The sequence below is a fragment of the Lithobates pipiens genome, unplaced genomic scaffold (assembly GCF_037356315.1).
Source record: "Lithobates pipiens isolate NorthernLeopardFrog02 unplaced genomic scaffold, aLitPip1_a1.2 Scaffold_10, whole genome shotgun sequence".
NCBI classification, from domain to species: Eukaryota; Metazoa; Chordata; class Amphibia; order Anura; family Ranidae; genus Lithobates; species Lithobates pipiens.
The window spans coordinates 227677816-227695886 of NW_027507686.1; the positions used below are offsets into that span (position 1 = coordinate 227677816).

The 18071-nt window shown below is 43.1% G+C and overlaps 1 protein-coding gene across 3 annotated transcripts in view; it reads left to right on the forward strand.

The window, feature by feature from the left end:
- The window catches only part of CTTN (cortactin), a 78624-nt gene extending 62193 nt beyond the window's left edge, over positions 1-16431 (forward strand). For all 3 annotated transcript variants that reach the window (XM_077462470.1, XM_077462487.1, XM_077462479.1), the window contains 6 exons: positions 4154-4223; positions 5033-5181; positions 5912-6004; positions 7535-7685; positions 10643-10714; positions 13322-16431. In XM_077462470.1, the coding sequence (XP_077318596.1) occupies positions 4154-4223; positions 5033-5181; positions 5912-6004; positions 7535-7685; positions 10643-10714; positions 13322-13458 (672 nt within the window). In that variant the 3' untranslated portion in view covers positions 13459-16431. The remainder of the gene's footprint in view (positions 1-4153; positions 4224-5032; positions 5182-5911; positions 6005-7534; positions 7686-10642; positions 10715-13321) is intronic.
- Positions 16432-18071: the final 1640 nt, after the last annotated feature.

Below are 18071 nucleotides of genomic sequence, written 5' to 3' on the forward strand. Positions count from 1 at the left end.
ATAAACCATGAATCATTATATGCATACATGCATGCATGCATGCATACATGCATGCATGCATGCATGCATGCATACATACATACATGGTATACTTATCTGCTCTGTGCAGTGGAATTGCACAGAGCAGCCCCGATCCTCCTCTTCTCAAGTCTCCATTGGCATGTTTTGCTCCTCTTCTCGGTGTACCACTATAGGAAGCCGCTTGATCCCGAGCTGCACTCCATAGAAATATACAGCACAGCCTGATTCTGCCCCCCCTCTTGTCGCATGATTTGACTGACAGCAGCAGGGGCCAATGGCTCCAGTGCCTCAGCAAAGCCCAGGAGAGTTGATAGACGGGCACCACGCTGGACTGAGTCAACACTTAAGTATGGGGGGGGGAGAAATACTATTACCTTTTTTAACATGTTTTATCCTAATGCCTTTTATAGTAAATACTAGAAAAATAGTACCTGTTCAAGAACGGGCAAGGTTGGGTAAATAACCATGCTAAAGAAATGTCTGAGCAGGCAATATGAGCAAACAAAAAGAATAGTACACATTAGGTGAAATGGGCCTCATCTGTAAGTCCTCAGTCCTATTAGGGTATGTACTAAGCATAGGCAATCCGGGTAAGTGGGGGGCACCAGGGCTGCTCTTTAAAGGAGTAGAAGCTCACACTGTAGGTAAAATACAAGAACAAAGAAAAGAGCTTCTAAGAGCAGCAAGACTGTTGTTAAAATTGGCCTCGCTGCACTTGGAGGCACTTTTCTTTGTTCTTGTATTGAGCAGGCAATACGTGCAGATGAAAAGTGTGCAGCATATGCCTGCAGACAGTATGGGCAGAAGAGGAGTACAGGGGCTTTGAAAGCAGGCAGAATGTGCAGGTGCGGAACGCAGTGCATAGTGCAGCAAGCAGCATGGGCAGGAGAGGAATACACAGTATTTGAAAGCAGGCAGCATGTGCAGGCGAGGAGTGCGGAGCATAGGAAGGCAAGCGGTATGGGCAGGAGAGGAGTGTGCGAGGTTTTAAAGGAGGCAGTATGTCAGAGAGGAGTGTAGGAGCTATGACGGCAGGCAGTGTGTGCACAAAACAATTGCAATGAGTATGACAGGGCAGCATGTGAAGGAGTGGATCTCAGAGGGTATGATGGGGGGGAAATAAGTGTAGGTGTGAATTGTATGATAGAAAGGAATATGTGCAGGAGATGAGTGCGGAGGATATGTTGAAGGCAATATATGCAAGAGAAAGTGTGCAGTGAATGGCAACAAGTAGTATGAGGAAAGGAGTACAGAGTATTACAGAATGAGCTCTGTGCAGGAGAAGGATATAGAGGGTATGGCAGTGGGCAGCCTGTGCAGGAGAGGAGTGTGATGGCTATGGCAGTATATGCCAGGGAGCGGTCCATAATAATGACAGTGGGCAATGTTTGCAGGAGAGAATTGTGGAGGGTATGACAGCAGGCATTATGTGCAGAAGAGTGGAGGGTATAGCAGTGGAAAGAAGTGAAAGAAGTTCAGCCTTCTTCCCCCACTGCCAGGCCATTCACAAAGTGCAGCAAGCTTTGCGCATGCGCAGTAGGGAGCCGGCTGTGAAGCTGTAAGGCTTCACTTACAAGAAATGGCGGCGGCACCCGGGAGCAGATTGAAAAATCGGCTGGGGTGTAGACCCCATTGGATTAGTGGACAGGTAAGTGTCCTAATATTAAAAGTCAGCAGCTCCCGTGTTTTAATTCCTTTTTTCTGAAGGAGCCTGGGGCTCCTCTTTAATTGAACAAGCTGAAGCTAGAAGCTGATTGGCTACTATGCATGGCTGCACCAGATTTTACACTCCTGTTTTAGTAATTTAACCCCATGTTGTGTATGTGACAGCGGGCCACAGGGAAAAGACCAGTGTGTTTGTGCAGGTAGAAAAATACAGGGGAAAGATGTGCGTGCGGAGACTGTGTGTGTGTGTGTGTGTGTGTGTTAGAGGTGGTAATCTTACTGGAGAAAGTGTAATATCACTGGGGAAGAACCAGGGAAAGGCAGAATTGCACAGTGGCAACGTAAAAGTTGAGTTTTAAAATGTATAGGATATATTTCTATCACACAAACAGTCTTGAGGGTATTAGGCATGTGCATGCATAAGCGCCCTAGGGACAGTTTAGGCCAGGGATTGGTAATTGGCCAATTCATTTTAGTTGGGAAGAAACCCACACTAAAGTGCATACTGGCATTTTTCTTTCACAGACTGCAGGAGCAAGTACAAACTTATTATGTTCATTGAAATTCATTTATGATTTAACAATATCAAATTGGCAAGCAATTTCACTGTCCTGCTGTTTCACAGTGGCTTCTGATGACTTGGCTAGGACTCACATGTTTCAGTGTACTGCAGCTTATTTCCATTTTAACATTTTCTGAAATCAAACTTAAGACTGAAGGTTACTTATTTGCTTGCTATGTGTCCTAAAGTGTACGCACTGGCAAAATCCACTTTTTTTTTTGTGTGTCAATAGTACTTTGAATGTGGACTTTATGTAAAAAAAATAAAATAAAAATCTCAATTTGCCTGCCCCCCTTCCATTCCCTTGTTCTTGCTTGTTGATTCTCAGCCTTCTTTTTTCAGTACTTACTGTAGATTGCTGTTGACACCACTGTGAATGCTTATATATTTACAGCACTGTTATCAGCAGCACCAAACGAAAGCCCTCCCCCCCACATCGTATATGGCACCTCCTGACCCAGTTTTTGGATTAAGTAGGGAATGGGTACATTGCTTGTCAGTGGGGTTATCCAGATACCACTTAAGACCGAGTACGAGTACCGATGGTGTTTTTTTTTTTATTTTTTTCTTGTCATGTGATGGTGTTTTTACAAAAAAAAAATGTATTTGGTAGGGGTGGACTGTGTGTGTGTGTGTGTGTTTTTTTTTTTTTTTTATCAGCCCTGTTGGGGGGCCTTGGTGAGATATCAGGGGTCTTAATAGACCCCTGATATCCCCCCTTGAGACAGAGAAAGAGACAGAGGATAGAGATTTCCAAATCCCTTTCTCTGCAGCCTCGGCTACACTGAAAAATGATTGGAGATAAGACAGCAGCTCCTCTCCATTAATAAACTGAGACATTGTAATCACAGGAGGCTACAATGTTTGTTATGTGAATGGACAGAGTCAGTGATCACTGACTCTGTTCATACAGAAAAGGAAGGAGGAGGACATGGAGAGGGACAGCAGAATGGAAGGGGACACGGAGGGGAACAGCAGAACGAAGGGGGACATGGAGGAAGAATGGAGGGGGCATGGAGGATGTGGTGACAGTCAGAGGTGATCTTGTGTGGGAGAGTTACAAGCACCGATCACTGCTGTATAGATTTCACTAAAGCAGCTGAAAGCCGAGGGGGGGGGGGGGGTCGGAGAAGCTTGTAACTCCCCCACGCACCAATCAGTGCTGACTGTCCAGGTATCGGGTGAAGCATCGGGAGCATTTGTACTTGGGCAAATGCTTGGTATCTGTGCCAGTACCGATACTAGTATCGGTATCGGGACAACCCTACTTGTCAGACAATTTGGGCCACAACAGAAATGAGTGAATCGCTCCAAAGTGAAGGTAAAGTGAATTATTGGAAGAGTTGTCCACATCGGAAGATTTCTCTCCACATCCTGTTCAAATGACAACCTTTAAGTTTGGGAGTTTATTTTTTACTGTCTGTGACCATAGACACCAGGACAAAATGTTGCATAAATCTTCCCAGCGGGAACACACAGCAGTAAAAACGTGACGGGCTCTAATCCTTCCCTACTCTTTGTATGTGATGGCTGCATAAGGAATTTACATGCAAGCGACCACTATTGGTTGTGAGAGCCGACAGCCTACCAATGCATTCAGTGGGCTGCCTCTTGCGACTAGTCGATGGGAACCCCGCTACAGTTCTCATGTGTAATCGGTGCTTGGCGTATTTGCAGGTGCGAGTGCACATGTAGAGTTGTAGAAATATTGCCATAATTGATTCATGGGTCAGTTTCAGCATCGTCTATTATGTCTGTTTTTAAAGTCATGATTGGCATACATTTTTTTTTTTTTTTTCTTTTGCTCTCATTATTTACCCAGTTGACTCGACTAATGTATGGTTTGCATTGTATGTGTGTGCATTAAAGAGAATGCATATATTACCTATGTTTTACATTTTACAGACGGCTGCATCCTTTGAAGATATAGAGAAAGTGGCCCCAAGTTACCAAAGAACTCGACCAGTGGAAGTCGGTATGTAATAACAATTTGCCTATCCTTTTGATATGATAGGAACAAGGTGAAAAGTTGCTGATGGGGTGGAGAGCATCAAATCAAACCAAACCTGTTGTGCTGCAGCACATGGGTAAAGCACAGGTATCAAATGGAAAAACAAAACAAAAGATGTATTGAAGTTCATCTGAAATTATTTGAATATATCAAGTTATGGTTTATCTGTTGTATAGGAATTTGAATTTCGCCGTCAGTTAAATTTTACCAGGAGTGAGTTAGATATCCTTTAAAGAATACATTATAACATCTGTTTGGTTAAGTTCACTTTTTAAACATTAATATTAAAGGGGTTGTAAAGTCAGAAGCTGGACTCCTATGTGGATTCCCCCATCCACACAAGCAAGGTAGATGGAGGCATCTGATCTGCTGCGATTTTGTATTCTGACATTGGGGACTCCTTTGCTGTTGGAATACACTAATCAGCCCTGCAGCCGAATGAAATTTTACCAACGGTCTCATTTGAGAGGCGTCTAACGGGAATGGCCAGAGATGGATAGAAATTCTTCCAGTCCCTGCCGAACCCTCCAAATTTCAATCCATCCATGGCCATCTTAAATCTGGTGATATGAGCAGTCAGTCGTCAATTTCTTAGATGATCTCATCTTGCAGATATACAGCTATGAGGCTCAAAGTATAGGAATGCCTAACAAAATGTGGAGAAAGAGCTGTGAATACTTCCTGGATGCGCTCCTCATCATATTCTAGATATGGCAAATAAATGGACCCTGCTGGTTTCTTAAAAACTCACAATTACTGTATATGCATTACAGAGGGAAATAAAGCCAGCGACATCCGGGCAAACTTTGAAAACCTTGCAAAAGACAAAGAGCAGGAGGACCGGAAGAAGGCAGAGATTGAGAGGGCACAGAGGATGGCACAGGAGAAGAATGAACAAGAACAGGCCCGCAGGAAGATTGAGGTCAGTGTAAAACATGATACAAACTGAAAAGGCGTATGTTTGTTTGTATTTTTATGAGTTAATTGATTAACCAGTTGTGAACATTGGGGTACTTACCATACATGCCCGTTGCCAATTTTGTCTATTGATCACATAAAAAAATAAACATTTTTGCAATACTACTGTACAGTATATCACCAAAGATGGTCTTTTAAAAACTACATATTTTGATTATTCTTAAGTTTTATATTAAACACTCCCCAGTTTTTTTATTTATTTTCTTAGCACTTTCAGCTGCTGATTTATTCACTTAGTATGTAACAACTTTATCATTTAATCCTTTCCTATGTTTCATACTAAGCTGGTGACATGACCATTGCCCTGGTTTTCATCTTTAGGTTAACTACTTTCTATTGCTGCATCTTATGGAGCCACCGTTGTGTTCAGGGGGCTAGACCTGTGTCTCCCTACACTGTGTGCATAAATAGAATCACACTGCACACCCTGGGATGCGCCTCCACACAAACCCTATCAAACAAGCTCTATCTATATAATAAATTTTAATATGGGCCAGAAGATGAGAGGGAGGGCCTGGTGCCGTAGATCTTGTATGGTGGCTCCCAGGTGCAAGGTCTGGCAATCTGTGGCCAAAAATTGCAGAAAAAAAGTACCCCTTTGCTCCAATGGATATCCACAAATTCGTCTAAGCTAGTTTTTAATTTTGTTTTATTTTTTACCACCACATATTCAGGAGCAAGAAAAAGCCAAACCTGCTTCTCCTCCTCCAGCTACCCCCAGAACCAGAGAAGTAGTTGAAAAGGCCCCAGCAAGTCCTGTATATGAGGTGAGAATTGAATAAGCCCATCTACATGGGTTATTTATATGCAAGCGCTTTTGTTTCAGTAATCTGAAATCTCAAGGTACCGGAGAGTTTTCATCAGTGCATGTAATACTTGTTACATCTGTAGACTACCGATAGACAGTGGAACCCTAAACTCATGTCTGAGTACAGCACATTACAGAAAGCACTATAGCAGCATACTTTTTTGTATTTGTTTCCCTGTATCAGTGAAGCTTTCATGATAAAGTACCTGTTCACACTATGTTGCGGTAATGCACACTTCGTTACATGCGTTGGTGTGATGTGGTACCATTCACTCCAGTGCACCTTACCAACGGACATAAATTGTCATGCAGTGTAACAAAAAATGAAAATTGAAGCACCACACCACTACAAGTTTCTAGATACAAATTTTTTTCAATAAGTCAGGGGGACAATCCAAAAAGTATTCAACGAGTTTCGAGGGTCCAAGGGCCCTCTTCATCAGGGCCCCCCCAGTGTGACTGTAAGCACAGGTCTTGTCAACAGCTGATTTGTCAGAACCACACATCAATGCACTAACTTGCAGTGTGGTGCCAAAATATGGTGCATGTCATTGCGATACGGTGTACGGTAACTCGTGTTAACACAACAACTTGGTGTGCATCGGCCCTAGGACTGGTGACTCTGCTCATAAGAGTCTGGGGTATATTTAACCACTTTGTGAGGAAAGGAGTGCTGATAACTGGCAAGGCTGTCATCACACTGTTTACTCATTTAATCAGGGCATTGATTATCAGTGTCCCGCCTATCGGTGCCCATTAATGCCGCCTCTTCAGTGCTGCCTTATCAGTACCGCCTCATCAGTGCACGTTGGTGAGGAAGAAAAATTGACTTCTTTGCAAAATTGTATAACCGAAACTAAGAACTTATTTATTTAAATTACACTTTTTTTTTTTTTTTTGCTAAACAAATGAAAACAGTGGTGATTAATACCACCTAACAGGTACAGTACAGGCATACCCCACTTTTAGGTACACAATGGGCTTTATTTACTAAAGCTGAAAAATGCAAAATCAGGCTCACTTCTGTATAGAAACCAACAAGCTTCCAGGTTTTACTACCAAAGCTTAATTGAACAATCTGAGGTTAGAAGCTCATTGGTTTCTATGCAGAAGTGAGCCTGATTTTGCACTTTCCAACTTTAGTAAATCCCATTGTGTACTTAAGTTGTGTATGCTTGTATTGCATGACCACGAGATTGTCATTCACAGTGTGACAGCGCTGAAAGCCGAAAATGATTGACGAGGGGTGAAAGTGCCCAGTATTGAAGTAGTTAATGACAAAGATGACATTGGGGGCAAATTTCCCCAAAAAGTGATAATGGGGCCATGAAGCTTGACAAAGACTCAAACATTTCCGTGTTCTATCCAAAATAAGTTTGAGCTTTGGTTCCACTTTAAATGTGTCAAAATATACAGATTGATTTACATTACATGACAAATATCCAAATTATACTTCTGAGATTAATGTAACTTGTTTTTTCCAATGCAGGACGCTGCCCCATTTTTTGAGAAAGAACAACCAAAAGCCAGAGCTGAGCCTGAACCATTATATGCTGGAGAGTCCGATTACCAGGAAGCTGAGACTAAAAAAGAGGAGCCAGAAACTGAAGCCATTTACGATACAGCAGATTATCAAGATGGTAATGCATGGTGTCCAGTGTGCACCAAAACAAAGCTACAATACAAAGGTCACATGTGAACATATTGACCGCATTTTAAAATTTTTGAAAATCTATAAAATGACACTAAAGTAGGAAAATTGTCGGCATAGTTTATCATACAGCAATATAGATTTCTGAAAGATATCGTCCCAGAACAGCATGCATTATATTTTCATGCAATTATATGGCACACAAGGAGATTTTACCTATTCTAGCCAAATCAGTTCCCAGAAGACGAAAGGGAAGCCTGAATGGCTGCTATTAAGCCGCTCCAGATCCCATTGTACCAGTTTTCGTGGATCGGCCCCATCATTCTGCATGACTGTCAGCAGTTCCAAACAAACCTAAAGAAAAAACACCATTTAAAGAAAAAGCCAGTTGTGTGGCTGACTTTTGTCTTTAAGTTGTTTGTAAACCTCTTAAATAAAAAACAAAGCAAGCATATCCCTATACAGTGTGTACTAGTCCCAGTCCAAGGCACCTACTGTGAGTTCTGTGTTCTCTCTTCACTCTATTGGGAGGGGTCACTTCTCACAGGTTACCCCAATACCAAAGAATCCAGGGGGAGGGCCCTGCCCCCTCCAGCCCAAAACCTGTGTTTGAGTGCTTCAGCTGTACATGTTTCCCTATGAGTATGTGTGGAGGGGTGTGTGTCCATTTTCTCCACTCGGGTCTCAAATTACACTTGGCTCCCTGCTCTATGCGGAGCAGTGTGTATCATCAGATCCCCATCGCCTGCCTTCTGGAATTGAGACACTGCTTTTGGACAGGTCTGGTTAAGAGAGGACTTGTCACTTCAGTGGGTATATGTGGGTCTATAGAAGGGTCTACAACCACTTTCAGTACTTTCTGGGTCACTTTGTTTTCTTTCAAAAAGTTTTTATTATCATTTTACAGACAGAATACACAGTACATTGTTAACAGGGTTTGGGTATAACAAAGTATATAAAACAGTGGAACAAACAACTTGCGACATCACACACAATAATGCGGTGCAGACAAGCAAATGAGTACGTCGCATAAAGCTACAAGGAGATTATTTGCTGAAGCATACAGTCTGGGTCACTTTGTTTTAACCAGCATGCAGCCACAGAATTCAGAACTTCTAGTCTACTTGATTGGTCATTAACTTAGAAGATCTTGAAAGAAATTTGTAAAGTGTCATTTCTGACTCCTGCTCCTAACTAAAGCATGTACGACTTCTCTTTTAAGATGCTTACATATTTTGTTCTGATTGTCTGTCTGATTTTACAAAGGTTTCAGTGTTTATCAATGCAAACTATGTGGTCAATTTGCAAAACGTTCTTTGGAAGAATATCACATTCTCCTAGCCTGCACAAGTTCTCTCTGTCTATGATTATTTCTGATGATCGTCGGCTCCGTTTAGTGCCCAAAATGCAGTTTTGTTTTTTTTCCTTAACCACTTAAAGCGGAGTTCCACCCACTTTTGAGAGGTGGTCTTAAACAAAAGACTTCCTCTCCACCCCTTGTTTTTGGATATTTAAAGCTTCTTTTTTTTTTTTTTTTTTTTTTTTTTTTCCTTCTATAGTTGCCTTTTTTGGAAGTACTGTATGTACTTCTGATCCAGCTGGGCCGCGGTCCAGGGCACCACGTCCTCTTCTGCAGCGAGCCCCCCCTGGTGTCTTCTGGGACCTGTGTGTGTCCCAGAAGACAAGCTAGCCTTTCACAAAGCGATACGGCGGTCAAAAACCAGCAGTGGAGCCTTGTGCCGGTTTCCCTTAGTTGGCATGGCGGCACCTGTACCCAATCCGATGGACTGATCAGCCTTGGGGGGGGGGGGGGGGGGGGTGACAACATTACAGGCTCCCTGGACTGGTAAGTGTCCTTATTAAAAGTCAGCAGCTACAGTGTTTGAAGCTGCTGACTTCAGAAAAAAAAAGACATTCCTTTTATTTAGGAACAGTATCGCACAACTGTGTTTTGGCCACTAGGTGGAGCTGACTATCTTAGAAAACGATCATATTAGAGATTATACAGGGCAAATCTGTGCAGGCCGGTACAATGTTTTTGACATTGGTCCAGGGAATGTTCTATAAGTAGATCCTGCGTGTACATTTTCAGTTAATTTTAGTAAATATATATGAGGAAGGAAAAATGTGCTGCCAGCACACCATGTCTAATGCCCCATACACACGGTCGGACTTTCCGACGGAAAATGTAAGATCGGATCTTGTTGGAAATTCCGATCATGTGTGGGCTCCATCTGACTTTTTCCGTCGGAATTTCCAACACACAAAGTTTGAGATCTGGATCTAAAATTTTCCGACAACAAAATCTAATCATTTAAATTCCGATCGTGTGTAGACAATTCCGACGGACAAAGTGCCACGCATGCTCAGAATAAATTGCGAGATGAAAGCTATTGGCTGCTGGCCTCTTTTATAGTCCCGTCGTACGTGGTTTACGTCACCTCGTTCTGAACGATCGGATTTTCCGACAACTTTGTTTGATCCTGTGTATCGGAATGTGTGTACAGGGCATGAGGGGTTTCCCTCCTTCTCTTTTTTTTTTTTTTTTATTTATTCCCCCCGCCCCCCCCCCCCCCCCTCTTGAGGTTATGTATGCAGGAAAATCTCCCTAAAGGGGCACAGCTTGCACAAAAAGCCCACAGAAAAACAAACACACGTGGGTTAGGCCGGGTTTTAACCATTCCTTACTGTATCTAAAAGGAATAAAAGTTTTTTGGCTTTAGAATTTTTCATTCCTGCTTGAATTGGAGCAAAACGGTTGATGCAAAATCCCTGAATTAGTGGTCTTTTTTGCTCTTTTAGATGTGACCTGCCACCTCAAACTGAACATGGTGGCTATCAGAACGTGATATTGTAACTGATGTGTCTGTTGTGAAATGAAATGTCTGTTCATGTTAAGTCTTGCTACATGTGATATCTGTGTAATATGCTGTGTCGTCTTTTCAGTGGAGAACACGTACGCGGAGTATGACAGTGACCTTGGACTTACAGCTATTGCTTTGTATGATTATCAAGCAGGTAGGTTCATGTCAGTGACTCATGTGGGCTCATGTGTGAAACCCCTCCTGTATTGAAATTGCTGAAGCTGATACACGCACATTCGCTCGCACGCACACATACGCACGCACACACGCCCGTACGCACGCACACACCCCTACCCCTACTAAAAGTATTTGATCCCAGTGGTGTAGTGGTAAGCACTCTCGCCTAGCAGTAAGGTCGCTGGTTCGAATCCCAACCACAACACTACCTGCACTTGGTACTCAAGACTCTTACAATGAGAAGTGACCATGTTTAAACAACCGCACACAGTACTAGCAGTTCAATTAATCAGGGAGATATCCATTCTTCCCTAGGGGTAGCGCTAAACACTTGTTGAACAAGATGGCTCTAACTCTGGAGCCATAACAGTGGCATTGACTTGAGATTTGAGAGGTATTATAAAAGCATGTTGGCTGCAACGCTGGTGACCCTCGCAGTTATTTTAGCTACTATGTACAATCCATGAATCAAAGATCCTTCCCTAACAACAGTAATTTGGGGCACCATGAGTTGCATAGGATCAATTCAAACAAGCATACTACGCAGGTGTATAGCAGATTAACCGGTTATGTCAGAAGAAAAATATAACCTGAGCTGGGCAACACTTGCTGGGGCTTACAGATTCTCTGTCAGCTGGCAGGTGCCTGGTTGGTGAAGCTCTGTAGCTGTTGCTCTCAGTGGGAGACACCAGAGATATACCACTGTGCAGCCGCCATTCCACGAGTCCACTCCAGCTTCAGCAATGCAGATCAGCACATGTGCAGTTTGTTTGGCCCGCCGTATGGCTCAAAGTACTTTTTACAGTATGTCATAATGAGTGTTCCGGACTCTGTAGCATGGAAGCAAAGTTGTTGCATTCCCTTCGCATATATTTATGAATAAGTATGAACCCCTAGGTCTGTCTTTTGCCAAACAAAGTGTATTTATTTATTTGCATAGCAACCACGATCGGTGGATTGTAGATTCAGTGCTCTGGCATTGCACTTGGGTAGGGGCTTTCAGTTAGAGGGCAACAGGAATCGTCAATGGACTACAACTTCTGTGACATCGCCTCACTTGTGCTCCTTTGAGAATTACAGGTCTCTCTACTGTGGGGCCACACGTTTTTTCAGTGAATGTGACTGTGAGGGCAGAGCCATGTACAACTGTGCCAATTTCAAATCTGACAGGAGCCAGAAGAGATGAGAAAATTCTGTATTTTTTAACAGTTGAGCTTGTCATCCCAAAAACCTTTCTAAGGTTGTAAGGGGTTTTTACCTTGATGTATTCTATGCGTTAGGGTAAGACAAACCTTCAGTGCCCATTTCAGCAGCTTCCTTTGGTTGCACATGCAGAAGAGAAGGGGCATGGATAGAGGAGGTTCAATGCTGGTCTGTGCAATGCCTTAATAAACTTAGTTTTTTAATAGTCAAATAACAGGTATGCACGGACAACAGTATGTGGGGGTTTACCACTTGATTTCCATGTATAGATATTTTTGCACGGTTACATTGGTCCAGCCGGTCCATAAGGGCGCAAGGGCAGTGCCCCCTAATCTCTATGCACTGGCCCCTAATCTCCACGTGGAGAGGTTGGGGATTGCCAGAGACTCTAATCGGCTTCAAAAAGGGTGGGCACGGGGCACTGTGCCCCTAGCCCACCCATATGTGACTTTAGCGAATGAACATTGCTATTGGTTTCCTGCTTCTCCTCCCGGGCAATGAGAACAGGAAGCAGTTCCTAAGACCGAATTGGTCTTAGGACCAATTCGGAGAAGCAGGGGAAGCTGCGAAACCCCCTGTGACCTGTGTGCAGTAAGTGCAGGGTTGGCGGGCAGAACTGGCAATCCGCTCTCTTCTGACAGCAAAGTAGGAAGTAAAGAAAACACAGCAAATTGCTTGGTAAAACCAGCACACAGTAACACATCTTGGCCACGCATTTAACCTGATGATCGCCCTTGTTAACCCCATCCCTGCAAGTGCCATTAGTACAGTGACAGTGCATACTTTTAGCACGGATAACTGTATTGGTGTCACCGGTTCCCAAAAAAGTGTCAGTGTCCGATTGTCTGCTGCAATATCACAGCCCTGCTATAAGTCACTGATGGCCGCCATTGCTAGTAAAAAAATAAATTAATTCCATAAATCTATCCCATAGTTTGTAGACGCTATAACTTTTGGGTAAACCAATATACGCTTGTTGGTTATCGTAAACCTGTAGCAGAATACATTTTGGCCTAAATTGATGAATTATAATTTTTTTTCTTTTTGCTATAAAAACACACAAAAATAAATCTATCTCCTTTTTTTCAAAATTATCGTCTTTTTTTTTTTTTCGTTTTATAGTGCAAAAAAAAAAAAACCCCAGAGGTGGTCAAATACTACCAAAAGAAAGCTCTATATGTGGGAAAAATGACCATACATTTTATTTGGATACAACGTTGCACGACCGCACAATTGTCAAAGTAACACAGTGCCGTATCGTGGCCTGATCATGAAGGGGGGTAAATCTTCCAGGGCTGCAGTGGTTAAAATCAGTTTACTGACTTGTTTGAGATAATTGTCGTCGTACAGTGAATGAACGTTTTTTTTCTTTCTTTCGCAGCTGGTGATGATGAGATCTCCTTCGACCCAGATGATATAATCACGAACATTGAGATGATTGATGAGGGATGGTGGAGAGGGATGTGCAAGGAACGATATGGGCTCTTTCCAGCTAATTATGTGGAACTCCGGCAGTAAGATATCCGTCATCTGTTGTCCCTACGAGAGGATCCTTCGTCACAGCTCTCTGCTTGGTGGCGCTGCAGCAAGGCGCTGTTTTTGCGCACTCTCTACAAAGAATTTTGCCATAATTACCCGAGCTGGATTCTTAAACACTACAAATCATGATTTTTTTTTTTTTTTTTTCTTTCTTTTCTTTTTGGCAAGGGGAGCAGTGTTTTTGCAGATTATTTTTTTGTATTTCTAGTACGTTTTTATCAGGCTTTTAACACGCAGATGCATTTTAAAGGCTGTTAACCCCTTTATTGCCAGGCGTGCCTTTACTTGACTGGAGCTGATTAATGAGCAGGGCAGTCTTCTTTTTTTTTTTTTTTTTTTTTTTTTTTTTTCCCCTGTCGGGTGGTTTCACAGGTGGCAGCTGGGTAACAGTGTACGGATCTAACAGCAGGCACCATTCACACCTAATTTTTTTTATCAGTAAATACATGTGCTTGTTTTTAATCCAGTATATCTGGCCTCTTATAGTTTTGGGATGATAACCTTTGTTTCTGCTAAAATATAAGGTAGGAGATGGCAGTATAATAGTACTGTGAACATTACATAGGTGGATGTATGGTACATGTAGAACTTAAAACTCATTGTTTTTTATTTTTTTAGTTTAGGGGGTTATGACTTCCTTCTGTTTCTAAATGCAGTGTACTCAACTAGGGGACATGTTTCTATAAGAAGATTTTGCGTCCACGCAAAGAAGACTTCTTATGTCTTTCTGGCACCCATCACCTAGACAGGAAGCCACAGATTGCAAATTCAAATCCAGAAAGGAGTTTAAGTTAATAAAAAAAAATGTATTTGTATTTCTGCCTGTGCCCTAGTGGGGGTGGGGGGAATTTCCTTCATTGTCAGCTGGGTCTGACACCCTAGGTTGCACCCCACTTTCCGATCTGTCCAACATCCACTAGGCAGGAAGTACAAGACATAAGGACACAGACAGACATGCTAATCTTTCCCTTGACTATTCAAAAAAGTTTTGGCCATAAACAGTTCCTAAAGAGAAAGACGCAAGGAATCTAGGGAGAAAAGCACATATTGCAGTGTGCACTCCCCCTTCCTAATGTTTAAATGATTTTATCCCATGTGTACTATACAGCCATCTATGCCTAGTCAATATTGAACGTTATGCAGTGCTACATTGCAGTCTCCGATTTTTCATCCACTTTAAAAAAAATAAAAAATAAAAAAAAATAAGAATGTGAGTGTCGGGATTCCATGTGATCGTGCCCTGATGTATACCTGCAGCTGCCTGTGACCAGCCCATAAACGGCACCGCTTTCCTGATCTTGGCTACAAGAGCTCTACCGGTGGAGTGGTCTGTTTTTAACTATTTGTTTCTTTTCTTTGCTTCTAAAGTGATCAACTTCATTTTGAAGAGGAAATAGGTTTTGTGGATGCCATAGTTGATTGCCCTATCCAGACACTTTGCACCAACAAGAAGCCGTTAACATCAACCTGTAATGTCCACTGTGAACCTCCCCTATATAGGTGCAGTCCTGACTGGCGTATTCTATGCTGCTCTTTTATTTTAATATGGTTCAGTCCGTTTCCTCCCAGTATTACAAAAATGGCAAACTATAGAACCATGCATTAAAACTCTGAGCCTGTTGCTTTATATAGATGTATTATATGGTTGATGGTAAGGGGTCAAGTATTTGCTATTACATTCTTCTACAAAGAGGCCATTGCTTTTTTTTTTTTTTTTTTTTTTTCTTCTCTTTAGTAATATGGCACTCATTAAACTCATCCTTCGGGATGTCATGCTCTACCTCTGGCTGTTACAATCTCCGAACTGTACATCATCCGAATATTGGAGCAGCAAAGTGTGCAGTAACCCCCATCTAAAAGTCACATTTGGCCTAACTGCTGAAAGCGGATTTCTGACTGATTGCTCTGCATTACGGCACATTGTAGCTGTTTTGTGAACCTCCTTTAGTCAATAAAGCCTATATATATATATATATATATATATATATATATATATATATATATATATATATATAATATATAATATATTACCCATGGCAACCAATCAGAATGTGTATGATCTTACTATCTGTACATGAGGATGATTTTTGCTGTGTTTTATTTTTTATATCATTTTACCAACTGGTACCCCAATAGTTTTGAACTTTTTAGAGAGGTCGAAGTCTGCATTTTTTGGCAACTGCACACCAGAATCATGCTTTATATTTTTTTTCTTTCAAATTAAAATTGCAGAACAAATGCACCACTGAGCAGAGACCAGTGCTGCTTCACTCCAAACAATGGATGGGGATTGCACTGGTCCCATTAGAGATAAAGCATTTTTAGGATGAAACCCTCATGTGACAGCATCACAGATGTACATGGCTTCCAAAGGGATCCAAGCTTTTCTAATCCTTGCCTGCTTTCTGAGATTGCTTGCATTCAAGAATAGACACCCAGTGAGATTGGTCACCTCTTCCGAAGATGGGAGGTTTTACAGCTTCAAATTATCGACCAAATAAAACCCCTTTTTGCCAAGTGACTTTTGTGGGGATAACCCATTTCTTGCAAGCAGCATGCTTTGAAATTTTGTTATTGGGGGGAATAATTACTTTTAGAAGCTGTGAGACCCTCCAATGGCAGTTCGTTGTATTGTTACAGTCTAAGGGAGAGCAACATACCCTGATTTCTTTTATTGTAAACCTTTCAAACTGTTACTCTCTCTGACATTGAAACATGGCTTTTGGACCAACTATTCAGGGGCTTGTGGTGCTTATTGTATCTGAAAAGCTGAAACGTGATTCAGTCCCTTGGGTTTGGGGTGGGGGGAGTAACAGACAGGGTTGGGTTTTTTTAAGTCTTATTTTTGTCTATTTGTTTCTTTTATCTGGTTTTGCATACAGCACTTCATTAATGATCTATGATTTTGTAAATGAAGCTTCAATAAAGTTGTTTTTTTGTTTTTTTTTCCAACCATCTGAAATCTTAACTTCAATGAGAAATGTCTTTTGTGTTGCTGTTATGTGACTGATAGGATTTTGTTTTGTATAATGGAGATGGCCTACTTGGCAACCCATGCCCTTGACCAGGCTTTATTTTGTGATAAAAACCCAGGCGCTTCTAGGTTGGAACTATAAACATTTTAGTGAGATACAGGTGCATTATCTACTTACATGGAGGTTAAGGAAGTAAGGCATGAGTCCATCCACACTGGCTTGGCCTTCACTGCAGAGTGGCGTTCTTAACAGCTGATTTTTCTGTCTAACCATCAGAATCTCCAGGACCACAGCAATCAGGCCGATTGGTGGTGGGGGGGGGGGGCTGGAACACAGTGCAGGGTGAGGCTCCTGGTGTACCATCCTCCTCTGCGGTGACTGACTCCCCTAGTCCTGCTCAAGATCCCTCTCCAGTTCCTGTGGCCACCCTTCCTGTGTATGTACCGTATATACTCGAGTATAGGCCGACCCGAATATAAGCCGAGGCCCCCAATTTACCCCCAAAAAAACTGGCAAACTTATTGACTCGTGTATAAGCCGAGGGTGAGACATGCCTGTCCATCCCTGTGTGTCCGTCCATCCCTGTGTGTGTGTCCGTCCATCCCTGTGTGTGTGTCCGTCCATCCCTGTGTGTGTGTCCGTCCATCCCTGTGTGTGTGTCCGTCCATCCCTGTGTGTGTGTCCGTCCATCCCTGTGTGTCCGTCCATCCCTGTGTGTCCGTCCATCCCTGTGTGTCCGTCCATCCCTGTGTGTCCGTCCATCCATCCCTGTGTGTGTGTGTGTCCATCCATCCATCCATCCCTGTGTGTGTGTGTATCCATCCATCCCTGTGTGTGTGTGTGTGTGTGTGTCCAGCCTACCTGTGTCCCGAGCCTGTGTCCCGTGCCTTGCCTCCTTGCCTCTGTCCTGTGCCGTGCCTTGCCTCTGTCCTGTGCCGTGCCTTGCCTCCGTCCCGTGTCATGCCTTGCCTCCGTCCCGTGCCTTGCCTTGCCTCCGTCCCGTGCCTTGCCAGGATCGCCGCTCTTCGTCGGCGCCTCGGCGGACATTCTACCATTCAAACGCCGCGCCTCCGCCTTCGCCTGTGATAGGCGGAACACTGAATTTCCCAGCAGCCTGTGTTCCGCCTATCACGGACATCGTCTCATCCTCGTCCGTAGTACGAGGATGAGACGATGTCCGTGATAGGCGGAACACAGGCTGCTGGGAAATTCAGTGTTCCGCCTATCACAGGCGGAGGCGTGGCGTTTGAATGGTAGAATGTCCGCTGTCTGTCTGCTCGACACGCTGATCGAGCAGGCAGACAGCGATGACTCGAGTATAAGCCGAGGGGGGCACTTTCAGCCTCAAAAAAGAGGCTGAAAATCTCGGCTTATACTCGAGTATATACGGTAAGTATTCCTTCTGTATCTGTCTCTGTGTCCCCCCCCCCCCATCCTACTGTATCCTCTCCTCTTGAGTCAGAACCTTCCAAGTCTGTGTCCCCCGGGTCAGTTACCCCTCAGGTGTCTACCCCTTCTAAGTCTGTCTCAAAGGGACCACCACCCCCACCAGGAGTGGTAGCGGGTACTAAAAAGGTTGCTTCTTCCTCTGTAAAGGAGTCTTCTGTGAAGAATCCA